The sequence below is a fragment of the Phodopus roborovskii genome, unplaced genomic scaffold (assembly GCF_943737965.1).
Source record: "Phodopus roborovskii unplaced genomic scaffold, PHOROB, whole genome shotgun sequence".
NCBI classification, from domain to species: domain Eukaryota; kingdom Metazoa; phylum Chordata; class Mammalia; order Rodentia; family Cricetidae; genus Phodopus; species Phodopus roborovskii.
Window position 1 is genome coordinate 3442781 of NW_026125543.1, and position 15202 is coordinate 3457982.

The 15202-nt window shown below is 42.9% G+C and overlaps 1 protein-coding gene across 2 annotated transcripts in view; it reads right to left on the minus strand.

The window, feature by feature from the left end:
• The window catches only part of Wwtr1 (WW domain containing transcription regulator 1), a 122094-nt gene that overhangs the window by 12014 nt on the left and 94878 nt on the right, over positions 1-15202 (minus strand). For both annotated transcript variants that reach the window (XM_051176979.1, XM_051176980.1), the window contains exon 4: positions 12065-12279. In XM_051176979.1, coding sequence (XP_051032936.1) covers positions 12065-12279 — 215 coding nt within the window. The remainder of the gene's footprint in view (positions 1-12064; positions 12280-15202) is intronic.

A 15202-nucleotide genomic window follows, 5' to 3' on the forward strand; every position in this document is an offset into this window, starting at 1 on the left:
AGAAGAAAGATGCTGGAGGGTAGTTAGGGGTAAATAAGAAACAGGCATATTAATACTTACATAAGAAAATGTCACAATGAAATCTGTTACTTTGTATGCTAAGAAAAAAATTAAAAGCTATATCAAAAAAGATAAAGCACTGTAGTATGCTGTGGAAAAATGATTACTGTGTAGTTTCTCATCTATTCTCTGTATTTTAAATCCAAGAGAAATGCTCTTCCATTCTTCATCATTGGTCCTAACTAATTGGCATTAATCTCCACAGCACCGAAAGAGGAAATGCTGCATTCTGTCGGTAGGGGGCTCACGGGATCATGTTTCCACCTCCTTCAAATGACTAACAAAATGCAAGAGACCACAAGGGGTGTTTTAGCCTTAGTGACTACTTTAAAAAATAAATCGAACCATTTATTATTAACAATGCAATGACCTGTTGAAGATTACTGTAGGGCCATTCTTGGGTTACAGATCATTCCAAAGGGCAGCTGAATACAAGGCACATCTCCACTTCCTACAGCAGAGGTGCATCTTAATTGTATAGCCCAGGGACCTACCCACCACTCCACCCCGGCTCTGACAGCTCGTGGTGTCCCAGTCTTAGCTTGTGTTTCTGCTGTCGCTTCCACCTGCTGAATCCATACAACTGTTCCATGTGTCTGGAACACGAGACCCTGAGATTGCCCTCAAAAGTTGTTCACTTACTAACCTACAAAAGCCACTGCTCAGAGACACTGCCTAAAGGAACACCCCCACCCCATCACTGCCTATCTCCATTCACTCGTGTGTGCATTGGTGTTTTGCCTTCATTTATGTCTCATTGGGGTGTCAGATCTTAAAGTCACATACAGTTATGAGCTTCCATGTGGGTGCTGGGAATTGAACCCAGGTCCTCTGGCAGAGCAGTCAGTGCTCTTAACCACTGAGCCATCTTTCCAACCCCACTGTCTGTCTCTTAACCTGCATCTGTTTTCTTCACAGCAACTTAGTCTCTATCTTGTCTTCAGCGTTGGAATGTTAAGTTCCATGAAGGAAAGGACCTTATTCATTACATTCATGCCTATGTCCCCACTGACTGTAGCAATGCTAACTATGTAGTAGATGCTCGAAAAAGACAAATAAGTAAATGAGAAATAGTAATATTCAAATAGAAATATTTTAAATTATGCTAGTAATAAAGAATAAGTTTTAAAAAAAATCACACTTTTAACCACAAATCAGTCTATATACATCTTAACTAGCCAGGCACAGAATCCCCTTAGCTAACACAAAATGAAAAGTGCTAAGTGGCCAGTTGCCATAACAGTGAGACCAAATACTAGGAACTACCTCCCTGTGAGCTATTTCACAATTTTGTCATTTGCCATTCCACAGTGGGGATAATAAAAATCACATGTGGTCCAGAGGTGGTGGCACACTCCTTTAATCCCAGCACTTGGGAGGCAGAGGCAGGCAGATCATTGTGAGTTTGAGGCCAGCCTGGTCTACAAATTGAGTTCCAGGAAAGCCAGGACTGTTACACAGAGAAACTCTGTCTCGAAGAATCAAAATAGGCAGGCAGGCAGGCAGGCAGGCAGGCAGACAGACAGACAGACAGACAGACAGACAGACAGACAGACAGACAGACAGACAGACAGACGGATTAAAAAAAATCATATTTTCAAGGGGCTGCTATGATGACAAAGATGCTCAGAAGAGAGCCTCCTCCAGAAGTCACTGCAGAGATGTATAATTTTCACTTTATCACATGTTTCTATACCAATCTCAAAAGCACAAGCTAAAGCCCCAAATAAGTCATTAGCAGTAGAGTAGTAGCCCAACAAGTCAAGGCCTGGGTTCCTTCCATCCTCAGTACTACAAGAATAAATGAATAGATAACTTCAAAAATCTCATTGTTGTGTGGAAGTGATCCACCTGGACACCTAAAATTTCTTCCTAGTCAACTTTGACCTTGGAAGAATTATATCAAAATGTGAAATTCATCACATGGCTAAGAAAACATAAGGGGAAGGGGGACTTATAGACCTACATTACCTAAACTTAGTTTTAACTATAGAATACTGGGAGTTATACTTTATAATATAATAGTTCTACATTTAGAACTTGTAAATTCTACCTGCCTGGTTTTCTGTTGTGTCTTGTTTTGTTTTCGTCAGCTTTGACACATGCTAGAGTTATCTGGAAAAAGGAATGTCAATTGAGAAAATGCCTCCATCAGATAGATAGTTTGCAGGCAAGACTGTAGGGAATTTTCTTGATCAATAATTGATGTGGGAGCGCCCAGCTCACTGAGGGCAATGCTACCCCAAACAGATGGTCCTAGGTTGTACAAGAAAGCAGGCTGAGTAAGCCAGTGAATATTCTTCCCAGGCCTTTCCTTCAGTTCATTTCATGCCTGTGGCTCCTTCCCTGACTTCTCTCAATGAGGGACCATTATCTATAACTAGAAGATGAAATAAGCCCTGTACTCCCCAAGTTGCTTTTGGTGCCTGGTGTTCTATCATAGCAACAAAATCCCAAGTAAAACACTAACGCTTTGAAATGAAAAATTTACCTACAAATTTTGGGGTCAAGGAATAATACCAAAGGGTAAAAATAGCTTGTCTCCAGCGTGTCCTTATCAAAAGGGGAGGATTTCAAGCTTGTTAGTTAGTTGTTGTCTTTTTATAAATTTAGACATAAAATTAAGGTCTAGATCAGTGAGCAACTGTCACGTGACATCCACAGCCCCTATATAAGCAGAAAGGCAAGCATCCAACTTTGCCTAGACCAAGAAAAACACGCAGCACTAATTATCAGCCTCTCTAGCCTAGGCAGGTGTGCTAGTTAGCTTACGTCAACTTGACACAAACTACAGTCACCTGGGAAGAGGAAATTGCCTCCATGAGATTGGCCTATGGGCATACCCTCTGGGGATTTTCTTGATTAATGACAGTGTGGGAGTGCCATCCCTGGGCTGATGGTCCTGGGTTACATAAGAAAGTAAGCTCGGGGAGAGGAGACAGGGGGCGATGTCCATTTGTTTTTTGTTCAGTTCTTGCCTCCAGGTTCCTGCCTTGAGTTCTAGCTCCAGCTTCGCTAACTGATGGACTGAAGCTGGTAAGACACTTTCCTCCTCCCTGGGGTTGCTTTTGACCAGTGTTTCATCACAGCAACAGAAGAGTTGGACAGCTGGTGAGAAATGAGGGCAACACAGCAACCCACATTTGTTTTATTTCTCACTTGTGTTCCAGTGGAGCTTCTGTTCAAGTGCAGCAGGCCTATTCACAGGCCACACCAGTCCTGTCACTTCCATCTCGCCCTCCTGGGCCTCTAAAACAGGCCTTTGATTTCTCCACAACTCAGTACTTCTGGTCTCTCTTCCTGCAGACACATCCCATCAAGCTTTAATAGTCATGTTACACAGCCACGTTCCAGATGTGTTTCCAGACCATCACAGCCACAGTAAGTCAAGACATTCCCCTCCCAGCTTCAGACACCTAAATCAAAGTGCCTAGCTGGTACCTAATACTCAGCTCAAGACCACTCCTCCTACCATCTTCAGGTTCCTCCTAATGCTATTACCCATCAAGCTTCCAGCCTGATTTGAACCGTCAATTGGACAGGATTTAGAATCCCCTGGAGACAGGCCTCTGACACACTTGTGCAGAATTACCTATGATTAAATCAGCCTCTGGCTGTGAGAACAACCTAGGTTAAGTGAGGTGGAAAGATGTACCCCAAACATGGGCAGTACCAATTCATGGGCTGGGATCCTGGACAACAACAACAAGCTAGCTGTACTCCATTCATCCCTCTCTGCTTCCTGACTAGACACGATGGGGCCAGGTGCCTTCTGCCACCATGCCTTCCATACTATAATGAGCTATATTATATCGCCTGGAACTATGACCCAAAATAAATCCTCCCTTCCCCCATCACACATCAGCAACAATTGCTAAGACAGTGTCCCATTTTCCAGGAAGACCAGAGAGGGGCTGACAGACCGTCACAATGAACTGACAGTGGCTAGGCTTTATGCTGTTCATCTAACCCCCCATGTTACTGTCCTCCAATCTTGCATGCACCTCAAATAATAGGTCATCATTACTTCTGTAAGTACTCTAACAGATCTCCCTGCCACACCGTCAACCTGTGTGTGTTAGGCTTTGGGGCAGGTTCTAGCAACACTGCAACCAAGTCATATAGAGTATAACCCCTAGAGAAAACAGGGCCTGAGAAGTCACAAACCTCAAAACCTCACAATGGCTCTCAAACTTTTAGTAACTAAAAGATTCCCCAGTTCTGGGGCAGGCAGGGTGAAGAACTGACTAGTTTGCAATCAGTTCAATTAAGGCACTGTCTACTCCTCTGTTATCCAGGCTACTGGCCAATGAAATACTCAAGAAGTAGGTAAGGATTCAATGCTGCTGAACCTGTCCTGAACTTAGCTCAGTTACAATATAGCTGTGAAAAATTGGATGACATTCTCTTATTTATTTTTATGTGCATGTGTGTTTCCCCCAAATGTATGCCTGTGAGCCAGCTGTGTGCTCTGCCTAAGATGTCCAAAAGAGGGCGTGGGATCGCCCTGGAACTAGAGATCTAGCTGGTAGTGAACCACCATGTGGGTGCTGAGATTTGAACTGTGGGTTTTTGGGAAAGCAGTTAGTGCTCTTAATCATCTCTCCATCCCCTTGAACTAATTTTTGACAGCTCATTAAAATGATTTATAAAACCTATCTTGTTGGGAGTGTTAAAAAAAAGATCAAAGGCTAAGTGAGACACTCAATATGAGGAGTGTCAGGATGGCTTTGAATGGTTTCAGAGGTAGGGAGAAGTATTAGCCTAGACTTTGTATTTTGTTTTCTACATGCCAAGCCTGAACATAGAATTCAATTAATTTATTTTACTGATGAAGAAACTAAGGGACAGACAGAGTAAGTGACTTTCTCAGGGCACTATAGCCAAGAGGGTCTAAATCCAGGCAGGTCAACTTCTGAGTCTATTCAGGGAACTTCCACAGAGTAGCAGGGAGAAGGAAGTGAGGGCTGAAGTTGGCAGAGCTCAAATTCAGACCCTTTCACCTACTATCGGCCATGAGACTTGGGCAAGTTACTTCATTTCTCTGATCCAGTTTTCCCAGCTATAAAAATGGAAATGCCAACCCCATGACCTCACTCTGCCTGTTTAGAAGAAATTTTAATGAACCAGCCTATTCAACAGTACTGAGCACAGCTTTTCCTCCATGAACTGGGAGGAAGATGGCACTGGAAATGCTTTATGATCCTTTTCAATATATATGGGTAGAGCTAGTGTCCTGGGAATTCACACCACATTTAGCAAAGTTTTAAGTTCAGATTTTCAAGGCCAGTCTCACAAAGTCCTGAAAAGCTGCCACAGTAGGCCTGTTCCAGCCCTCCCACTCCCCACAGCTTTCCTTTTTCTTCACATGAAAGCTGGGAATGGAAAACCTCTGTAAAACACGGGGTTTGGAGTCTCTGCAAGTTTGTGGTCAATCTGTCAGTTCCCTTAGAAAACAACAAAAAATCAGATTGGAAATGGCTGGGAGACTGTCGTGGTGTACGGACTAGCTGGAGGCCATAATGAAAGGCATGGATGATTTGTGTGTGAGTTAAGTAAGGCTTTCTGGAAGAGAACCCCAAGCTTCCTTCCCCACTGGCCTGCAGTTCTCCCGTGGAATAAATCAACAGAAAAGGCAGGAAAGCAAACAGTGCTGGAGAGCATCCCTTGTGTTCTTGGCTGAGAGGGTACCTCCTACCCGCCAGCCCCTGCCCTCACTGGAATGTACTTCAAAGAGAAAGGGAATGATAATAACCCCTTCTGAAGGTGCTCAGCTAGACTTAAGTGTGTAGCCAGGGATTCTACAAAAATGGAAGGCTGGATTGTTTTAATTATAAAGGGTGGGGAGAGTAGAAACAAATGAAAAGGAAAAAAATGAAAACAATACTTTAAAATCCTACCATTAAACAGTTATTTTAGTTCAGAGATGTAGTCCACTCTCTCTGTGTCAAAACCACGGGGATCTCAGAGGCAGAATGCCGTGGGGGGTGGGGTTCTGATGTGAATCTCTTTTAAACCCCGTGCCAAGAGATTCTAGAAACTCACTGCCACATTTCCTGCAGCTTCTCTTTGAAACACCTCATCACACATGCTCAGCTGCCAGACTGTCTCTATAAAAGTGCAGATTCAAAACCCTGATACTTGGGAGAAAACGTTTGTTGAGTCCATAATTATTGTCCACATCCCATCGCTGTGCCTTTAATTCAAGATGCACACAGCGATCTCGTGTTCTTCCACAATCTGTGTCTGCTAACTGACTCCTCGAGTCGCACGAAGGAAGACGAAATGTAGGTACTCTTTTTGCTTAAACCAGAAGGTGAAGTGGGTCTTTGAAATGCAATACTTCCTCATACCTCAGTGACCTAATTTTCCTGAATGCAAAATGAGCCTCCATCTTAAAAAACAATGCCCAGTTTATTTTCAAAGGGACTTTTTATCATGTATGTATTTATCTAAAGGGTCAAATAAATATTGTACTTACGACATGCTACAGGTTGGTTCAGGGTGGTGAGAGAAGTCCTTTTTAAAGGATCGGAATTGGCACTGTTTTTCCTTTCTCCCCATTCCCTACCCCTACCCCTAAAGTCTCACTATGAATGTAGCCCTGGCTGGCCTGAAACTTGCAGTGTAGACCAGGCTGGTCTGTAACTGGCAGTGGTCCTTTGCTTCCTATGGGTTGACTTCAGTCAATAAAGGAACACAGTAGATGCCTTCGACTCCCACACAAATTCAACACTTGCTAGAAACTGAAATGGAAGCCCGGGGATAGAGTCATGTGATGAGAACATTTGTTGAGCATAAATGAATGAATGAACTAAAATAGCCATTTCTCTACAGATGACTTAGGTATGTGGTAAATGTTGGATGATAGGGCCCTGTCAAGTGCCTTAGTCAACTCTGAAATCTAACTCTATGATGTGTGTTCCAAAAAGTTAGAGCCTATGTTCCAGAGGCTGTGAAACAGCCGCTGTATGTATTTAACTTTTCTAAAAAAGCTCTTAAAACACAGACAGAAAACAGCCCTTTAAACCTTGTCTGAGACCAGCAGGGCTCTCTGTTCTGTGTCCCTCTCCATGGAACTGTGGATCTAAAATGGCTATGAACTGGTCAGCTGACCTGTCGTGTGTGTGTGTGTGTGTGTCTGTGTGTGTGTCTGTGTGTGTGTGTCTGTGTGTGTGTGTCTGTGTGTGTGTGTCTGTGTCCGTCGTCCCCCCCCCCCCCCCCCCCCCGTGGCTCTCAAGCTTGACAGAAATCTGTAAGACCTACTAAAAGAATTCTGAGACAGCCTCCTTCCATCTGTGTCCCTGTCGCCCTGGAAACCAAAGGCCAAGCTTAGTCAGCATTTTTCTATACAAGCTGTATTCTTCTACCCCACCCCCAACCACCCCCAAGTTCCAATTAAAGAGAGAATAGAGGTAAAACAGTATGGAATTTGCTTGGAAATAGTAACAATCTCTCAACAGTAGGCCCTGACAAGTTCAATTCTGTTGCTTCAGCAAACAATGCTAAATTTAGGAACCACATTTGAGGAAATTTTCCCATGGGGGGGTGATACATGGGGATTAAACCTAAAGTCATGCATGACAGGCAAATTATCTACCATTATGCTAAATTCTGCATTTCTTTAAAGAATGTTTATCATGTATGGATGTATGTATGAATGTATGTGTGTGTGGTGTGCGTGCATCCCACCTAGGAATGCACGCACACCCCACACAGAGCACAGGCATGGAAATCAGAGAACTTGTGGTAGATGGTTCTCTTTCTGCCTTATGATTTCTGGAAATTAAAGTCAACTGGCAGCCTTGGTCGCAAGTGCCTTTCCTCTCTCAGTCATTGCACAGGTCCTTCTTTCTTATTTTCTTATTTTGAGACAGTTTCTCATTTAATTAATCAAGGCTGGCTTTGAACTCGGTTGGTAGCCCACCCTTGCCTAAACTCTCAAATCTCCTGTCTTCGCCTCCTAAGTAGTTAGAATTAGAGGTTTGCTCTCCTAGGTAAGATGTCTAAATCTGTGGAGACTCTGCCATTTTGAATTGGATTCAGTAGTTGCTGAACAGCTTGTTGGCCAAGAGGAGTGGTCAATGGAAAGAGATAAAGGAATATATCACATTATCATCACTGAAAGTAAATTTGTCTGCACTCAATGACAATAATAAAATTTAAAGAGGTAACCACTAGGACCCCAAGGAGGTAATGGTGTTATTTTACCCCTTGACTCACAACTTAGATTAGAACTAAATATTCTGTCTCCTCTGCTACCGCAGAAGCTGTACAAAAACAGCCATGTCCCATTTGTCTTTCTATTACTTTCCAATTCCAGAAGTGTTGGCTAAGAGAATCAAAGAAGAGACAAAGAAAAAAAAAAGGGGGGGAAATAGCTTCCACCCTGAACCAATGGAAACTCACTTTAGAATCCCAAATCTATTTTGTTAACGCCCTGAGTGACTGACGTTAGCGCCAATAAGCTAACATAGGACAACACAGGGACAGTTGTCAGAGTAAAGGCCAGATGGTCATGCGGCAATGGTTAAGCAGTAGCTTCCCCACAGGGCAACATCAAACTGCAGGTATACAGTAATAAAGAATAGGAGGAGGAGGAAGAGAAATGCACAAAGCCCAAGAAGACAGGCTCCTGTACACAGAGATCTGCAGGCAGGAGACAGAGGCAGTGAGCAAGGAATGTCCAGGCAGCTGCTGGTGACTGAGGCAGAACAAATCACTGGGATTTATAGAAACCCCACAAATCTCATCAGGAAAAACTAGTCTTCCACACTACAAATTCCTATTTGGTACTGGAAAGTAGCTTAACAGGTGGCCCAAAGACCTCATCTGCTTCGAGTCTTTTCCTGCCTCTACTCTGGCTAAGGCACAAACAACAAAGTGGAAAATCACCAGAAGTAAAAAAGCCTACCAGGGATGGGGAGTGTGGCTCAGTAGGCAAGGGTGCATGCTGAGCAAGGCTGAGCACCGTGGTCAATTGCCAGATCCCACAGTGGAAGGAGAGAACTGAGCCCTGAAGAGGGCACTTGAGTGCTACATGTGAGCACATACACACTAACAATAAAAGCCTGCCAATGGGCTGGAGTAATAACTTAGCAAGCAAGAGGGTGCAGGTTCAGGTCCCAGCACCCACCTGGTGGTTCACAATCATCCTTAACTCCTGTTCAGGGAATCCAATGACCTCTACTGACTTCTCAAGGAACTAGGCATACCTATGGTGCACATGCATAAATGCATGCAAAATATTCACACATGTAAGATAAGATACATTACTTTTTTTTAAAAAAAAATGAAGGCCATCAAGATGATATTCAAGATATTCTGGAAATGACCACAGAAAACACTCCCACACCATCCATTATCATGTGGCCTAATACCTATGACTGGAGACCATGATTCTTCTGAAGTGGGGGGGTGCACAGGGGGAACCAAACTCCCATGATTATTAAATCTATTCAGACATTTTTTCCAATATACTCCAGTAACAAAATTAACAAGACATCAAAGCCATCCATCCTATCCCCTAACTAGACACACAAACACCCACTCGCAGTCAAAGCTGAACAAAAGTTGCCAGGCTATTAGGCTTGCTGGACCCTGTGGAGGACTGCATACTGTGCTGGCCTAAAATGTACCAAGTTCCCCAGCTGCCAGGGATCAGCACTCTGAAGAAACTATGCTGGCATTTCTGTAATATGAACCATCAAAACTATCTGTAGCTCAAAGGCACCTACAGTGAGCATAAAGGAAACAATCCCGGGCACTTTTCCCCACCCCTTTCCAGAAATTCTTTCTGTGGGAAAGAAGAAGATGGGATGAAAGAAAGAGTTATCTATGAGGAAGAAACAGAAACAAATTATTCCTAGCAGGATTAATACACATTAAAAACAAAACACACCACGTGAGATCATTTAAATACAAAACTGAGGAAAATTTATAAATAAGATTATAATACTGTGTAATTCACATTATACTTCCACATAAGAAACTTATCAATTCCAAATAGAAATATCCCAGGCAGTAGTGGCGGTGCTCGCCTTTAATCTCAGCACTTGGGAGGCAGGGGCAGGCAGATCTCTGTAAACTTGAGACCAACTTTGTCTACAGAGGGAGTTCTAGGACAGTCAGAGCTACACAGAAACCCTGCCTTGAAAGAAAAAACAAACAAGCTAAATAGAAATATCCAAAACTGGAAGAAGACAACAATAAGATTATTTCCTGCCAGGAAGCACCACCATGATGCAGTCAAGAAAGTACAAATTTAGATTCTAAGAGTAAAAGCCACAATCATGGTTTCCTAACCACTGTCTCCCTTAACTTAATATTCACTCCTTTTGTTTTTCACACGCTACACCTGAGATGTATTTGATGATCAATACATTATCATTGATAGAAGAGGACATACAGATTTTAAAATAACAGCTGTAACTTGGTAAAGTATTTACCCACCCATACTCCCTTCCAAGAACACTCTTTGAACAGCTAAAACTATTTCTTAGTCAGATGTCTTTTTTTCTCCCTCCCCCTCCTTCTTTCCTTTTGTCTTTCTCTGCGCTGGGGACTGAGCCCAGAACCTTCAACATGCTAGGTAAATACTCTACCATTGAGATACACCCCCCCCCAAGCTCTGGGCCTCAAACTCTCAAGCATTCTGAGCTCTGAGGTGTGCCTCACCATGCCTGGCTAATTTCTTTTGTTTTTGAAGAACAGTGCTGAGCCCCCAGAAGACACAAAGCAGTGTCCCGTTGACCAAATGAATATATATAGTATGGCACGAAGTACTTGGACTGAGCCAGACATCATAGTAGTACATTCCTATCCCAGGATTTAGAAGCTGAGGCAGGATGATCTCAAGTTTGATACCAGCCTGGGATTCATAGCAGGTCGAGTTATATAATAGCTCTATTTGTCCTGGAACTTACTCTGTAGACCAGGCTGGCCTTGAACTCACATGCATCTACCTACTTCTTCCTCAGTGGCTGGGACTAAAGGTGTGCATCACAATGCCCAGCTATAACAAGACATATTCTTTTTTTGTTTTCTTTGTATTTGTTCTTCAAGACAGGGTTTCTCTGTATTGCTTTGGAGCCTGTCCTGGAACTTGGCTCTGTAGAACAGGCTGTCCTCAACTCACAGAGATCTGCCTGCCTCTGCCTCCCAAGTGTCAGGATTAAAGGCGTGTGTCACCAACGCAAGACATATTCTAAAAACAAAAGTCTGACTGATACCCATTCGGTTTTGTGGAACATTACATTAAATCCATATCCAAACCAGTTTTCTCTCCATTCTGCTCTGACTTCATCCTTTTTCATGCACTGTAGGAGAACAAGATAGCTGGCTACAGAGGGCATGTTTTATGGAACGCCTCTCTTGCTATCTCTCTAATGAGGGAGAGAGGACAAAGTTGACTCCATTTCTAGTACCAGGCCCTAAGACACTGGCAGCTTCTGTCTCCCATCTCTTTCACTGTTCTCTCTTGGAAGATTGCTGTTCTACGTCCTTCACTTGAGATTGCCACGTTTCATGTAATCCCAACTAAGCCCAACCTACCAGCAATCCTCACCATTAGCTAACATCCTCTAGGACCTTGCAAACCACCTACCAGTTGCCTACCACTAAGCGACCTCAATGACAACAGAACAAGGGCCCAACCTCAGCCCTTTCTAAATTCTTGACCTACAAATCTGCTATTAAATTAAATGATTATTTCAAGTCCATGAGTTTGGGGAATAATTTGTTACAAAGTAATAGCTAATTGGAACGTGTTCTTTCTTACTTTCACCTTTTAAGCACTATCAGGGGAAGTCAAGGCAGCCACACCAAAGAGCATGTCCTCAAACTCCAAAGTTTAGTTCTTGAACCCCTAAGTGTAGCCCTGAAGATAGCTCAGGAAGAGAGAGCTGGGAGAAGACAATGTGAACATGAGGCTTTAACCTCATCCTGAAAGCAAACAGCCACCCAAGGCCACAGGGCCTGCGACAGGCACCATGGAAGACCATACCTGCCTCATGAGCTCCTCTTGACGCATCCTGATCCTCTCTCTCTCCATCTGGATCCTCTGAAGTCGCAGTTTCTGTTGCTGCTGCTGCTGTGTGGTCAGTGCATTGGGCACACTCATGAGCCCCGTGGGTGGGTTCGGAGTTGGGTGGCTCTGTGCACTCAGGTTACTAGGCACAACTTGTTGCTGGTGCTGGTGCTGGTGCTGGTGATTCATTACTGAGGAAGGGAAAAACACAGATCAATAACCAGGACCTATGCCTGGCCCCAGAATGCTTTGTGCTTTGGAGTGTAGATTCTGAATTTCTTTAGATACCTTACTCTAAATCATTACTATTTTAAAATTATGGCCTTAATTCTATTCATGAAGGTACAAGTAACCCCACACCTAATAGTCTTCCTATGCCTAGAATACATTTATTACACTTATTTATGGGGGGGGAACACATGAGTGCACACACACCACAACATACACGTGTAGGCCATAGTTGGCTCTCTATATCACCTGGATCCCAGAGTTGTACTCAGGTTGTTAGACTTATAGCAAATGCCTTTACCCATTGAGCCATCTCTCAGCAGACCCATTCTTGGATATGTATTTAATGTTAACATAGCGCAATGGTAAAAATAAGTCCCACAGAGTCTGTCATAACTTAAGAAAGATTTTTCAGGGCTAGAGAGATGGCTCCGTGACTAAGAGCAATTGGGTGGTCTTCCAGAGGACCAGGGTTCAATTACCAGTAACAACATGGCAGCTCACAACTGTCTGTAACTTCAGTTCCTAAGGATCTGACACTAATGCACATAAAATAAAGTTAAATAGATTATTTTAAAACAAGAAAAGAAAAGAACACCTGGGAGTGTGTGAATTTTTTTCAGACACCCTGAATATCTGTAGCAGCATCACAGAAAGTATACAACCAATTCTCAGTATCCAGTGGGTACACAAGACCACTCAGGATGAATAAATAAATCAAGAGCAATAAGTGAAAAACAGACTGCAATCACAAAAGGGCCCAGTAACACTTCGTTAAAAAGGAGTAACTCCTGGGTCTGGAAGCATTGCTCTGCCATGAAGGAAGCCTTGGGTTCCATCCTCAGCACCCTGTAACCCTAGAGTGGTGGTGCATTCCTAGAGTCCTAGCAGCACTCAAGAGATGACATAGGAGAGTCAGAAATGCAAGCTAACCATTGGCAATATAGGAAGTCCAGGACTTGTTTAGGCTACATGAGATCCTGTCTAAAAATATCAGAAAAAGGAGGGCTGGAAAGATGACTCTGTGGATAAGAGCCCTGGCTGCCATTCTGGAGGACCTGGGTTCGAGTCCCAGTACACATATAGCAGCTCAAAACCACCTCCAGTTCCAGGAGATCCAATGCTCTCTTCTGACCTCTGCAGGCACCAGGCATGAATGTGGTATACAGACACACATGCCAGTAAACACCCTATACTTGTTTGTTTGTTTGTTTTTGAGACAGGGCTGTGCTGGAACTTAGTATGTAGACTACACTGCCCTGGAACTCACAAAGATTTAACTGATTCTGCCTCCAAATACTGAGATATTTTAATGAAAGCCCCAAAGTTAAAGATTTTTATTGATTGTTGTCCTGGGGATGAAATGTCGCTTATAAAGAATGTGCTGTTCCACTATACCCAGATGCCCAAATGTTGAATATTTTAATCTTCAGTTTGCTGTGGGTGTCATGTAGAAGCATGTCACCCAACTGAAGCCCTTGGGGGCATGACAAAGTCACCTAGTCTCTCTGTATGAAGTACGTATAGAATACAGGAGACAGCACCTTTCAATTCATAAGCTTTGATTCGAGGAACTAATGGAACTAAATGGCACTTCTTACACCCTTTGTTTGAGAACAGAAAACAAAACAAAACAAAAAACCCACAGTCCTTACAAATGGCAGAATAGTTGAAATGTGTATTTTGCTTCCAGAACTTGGTGCAGCCAGCCTTTGTTGAAGGCAGTAGAAAGAAGGATTTTGCACATATGTTGTCACAGGGAAAAAGTTCCATCAGATTCACCCAAGACAAAGCTCCAGACATCCAGAAGAGCTTAATTCATAAAATCTATTTCAAGTCAAAGGAAGGAATTGTTAAATATTATCCCCCAGAGACAGACATTCCTAAACCCTCTTGATAGGGGCATTTCTGCTTTTCTGACATATCTACTGTAGGCAAGAAAAAGACACAGAATATTCCAAATATCAGAAACTTTTAGATTGGGGGTGGGGTGGGGTTAAAAAAAAAAATCACAGGCTGTTAACACTATTAGTTTTTTTTTTTTTTTTTTTCTAAATATAAATTGTCCAAACGTGGTTATTTGTGGGTTTGTGTATCTTCAGGTGCCCAAGGCAGCCACGAAGAACCATCTGATATGGGTGTTGAGATCTGAACCCTGGTCCTCCGAAAGAACAAAATGCACTCTTGACTACCGAGCCACCAACCACCTCAGGCTAAAATCTCCAATTTTTAAAAACCTGGCTTAGATTTAACAGTTACTAACAAGATTGGTGTGGAACTGTGTTCACTTCAACAACTTAGCTAAATCATCCTTAATAGTGAACAAAATACTGCCCTGGTTTCACTAACAAACAAACAGTGTGCTCTGTTACTCAAATCTATACTACAACCAAATGCTCTCTGTAGCCTTATTAATGTCTGGGTTTTTTTTTTAAATCTGGGGATTTAAGACTCGGAGCTGACTCTTGCCAAACCACACCCTTGCTGGTCTTCAGAGGGTGTGCTCATACAGGTGTTCACTCTTCCAGGAAATGTCCATGGAAGCGAAGGTAGCTGCTGTTTCTTCCACTAAATTTAGATTTAATCGTTTAGACTAAACATCCCTGGTTATTAACTGTAGAGTCTGGAAAAGATGGACCTTCGACAATGGTTTTGTTTTCAAAACAAAACATAGTCAAGCATATAGCACACTCACCACAGCATGTGAGGGTGTTTAAAATTACTACTTACATTAGTAAAAGACTAAACAGGATTTTACTGTCTATCAGTTCCTCATAGTAACCCCAGAGAATAGGATAATCTCATGGGCTATAGGAGCAAAACCACAAGGGAAAGACCATATCTGAGTAAGGGACTATTCATGGAAAGGAGGGATTATGCATACAT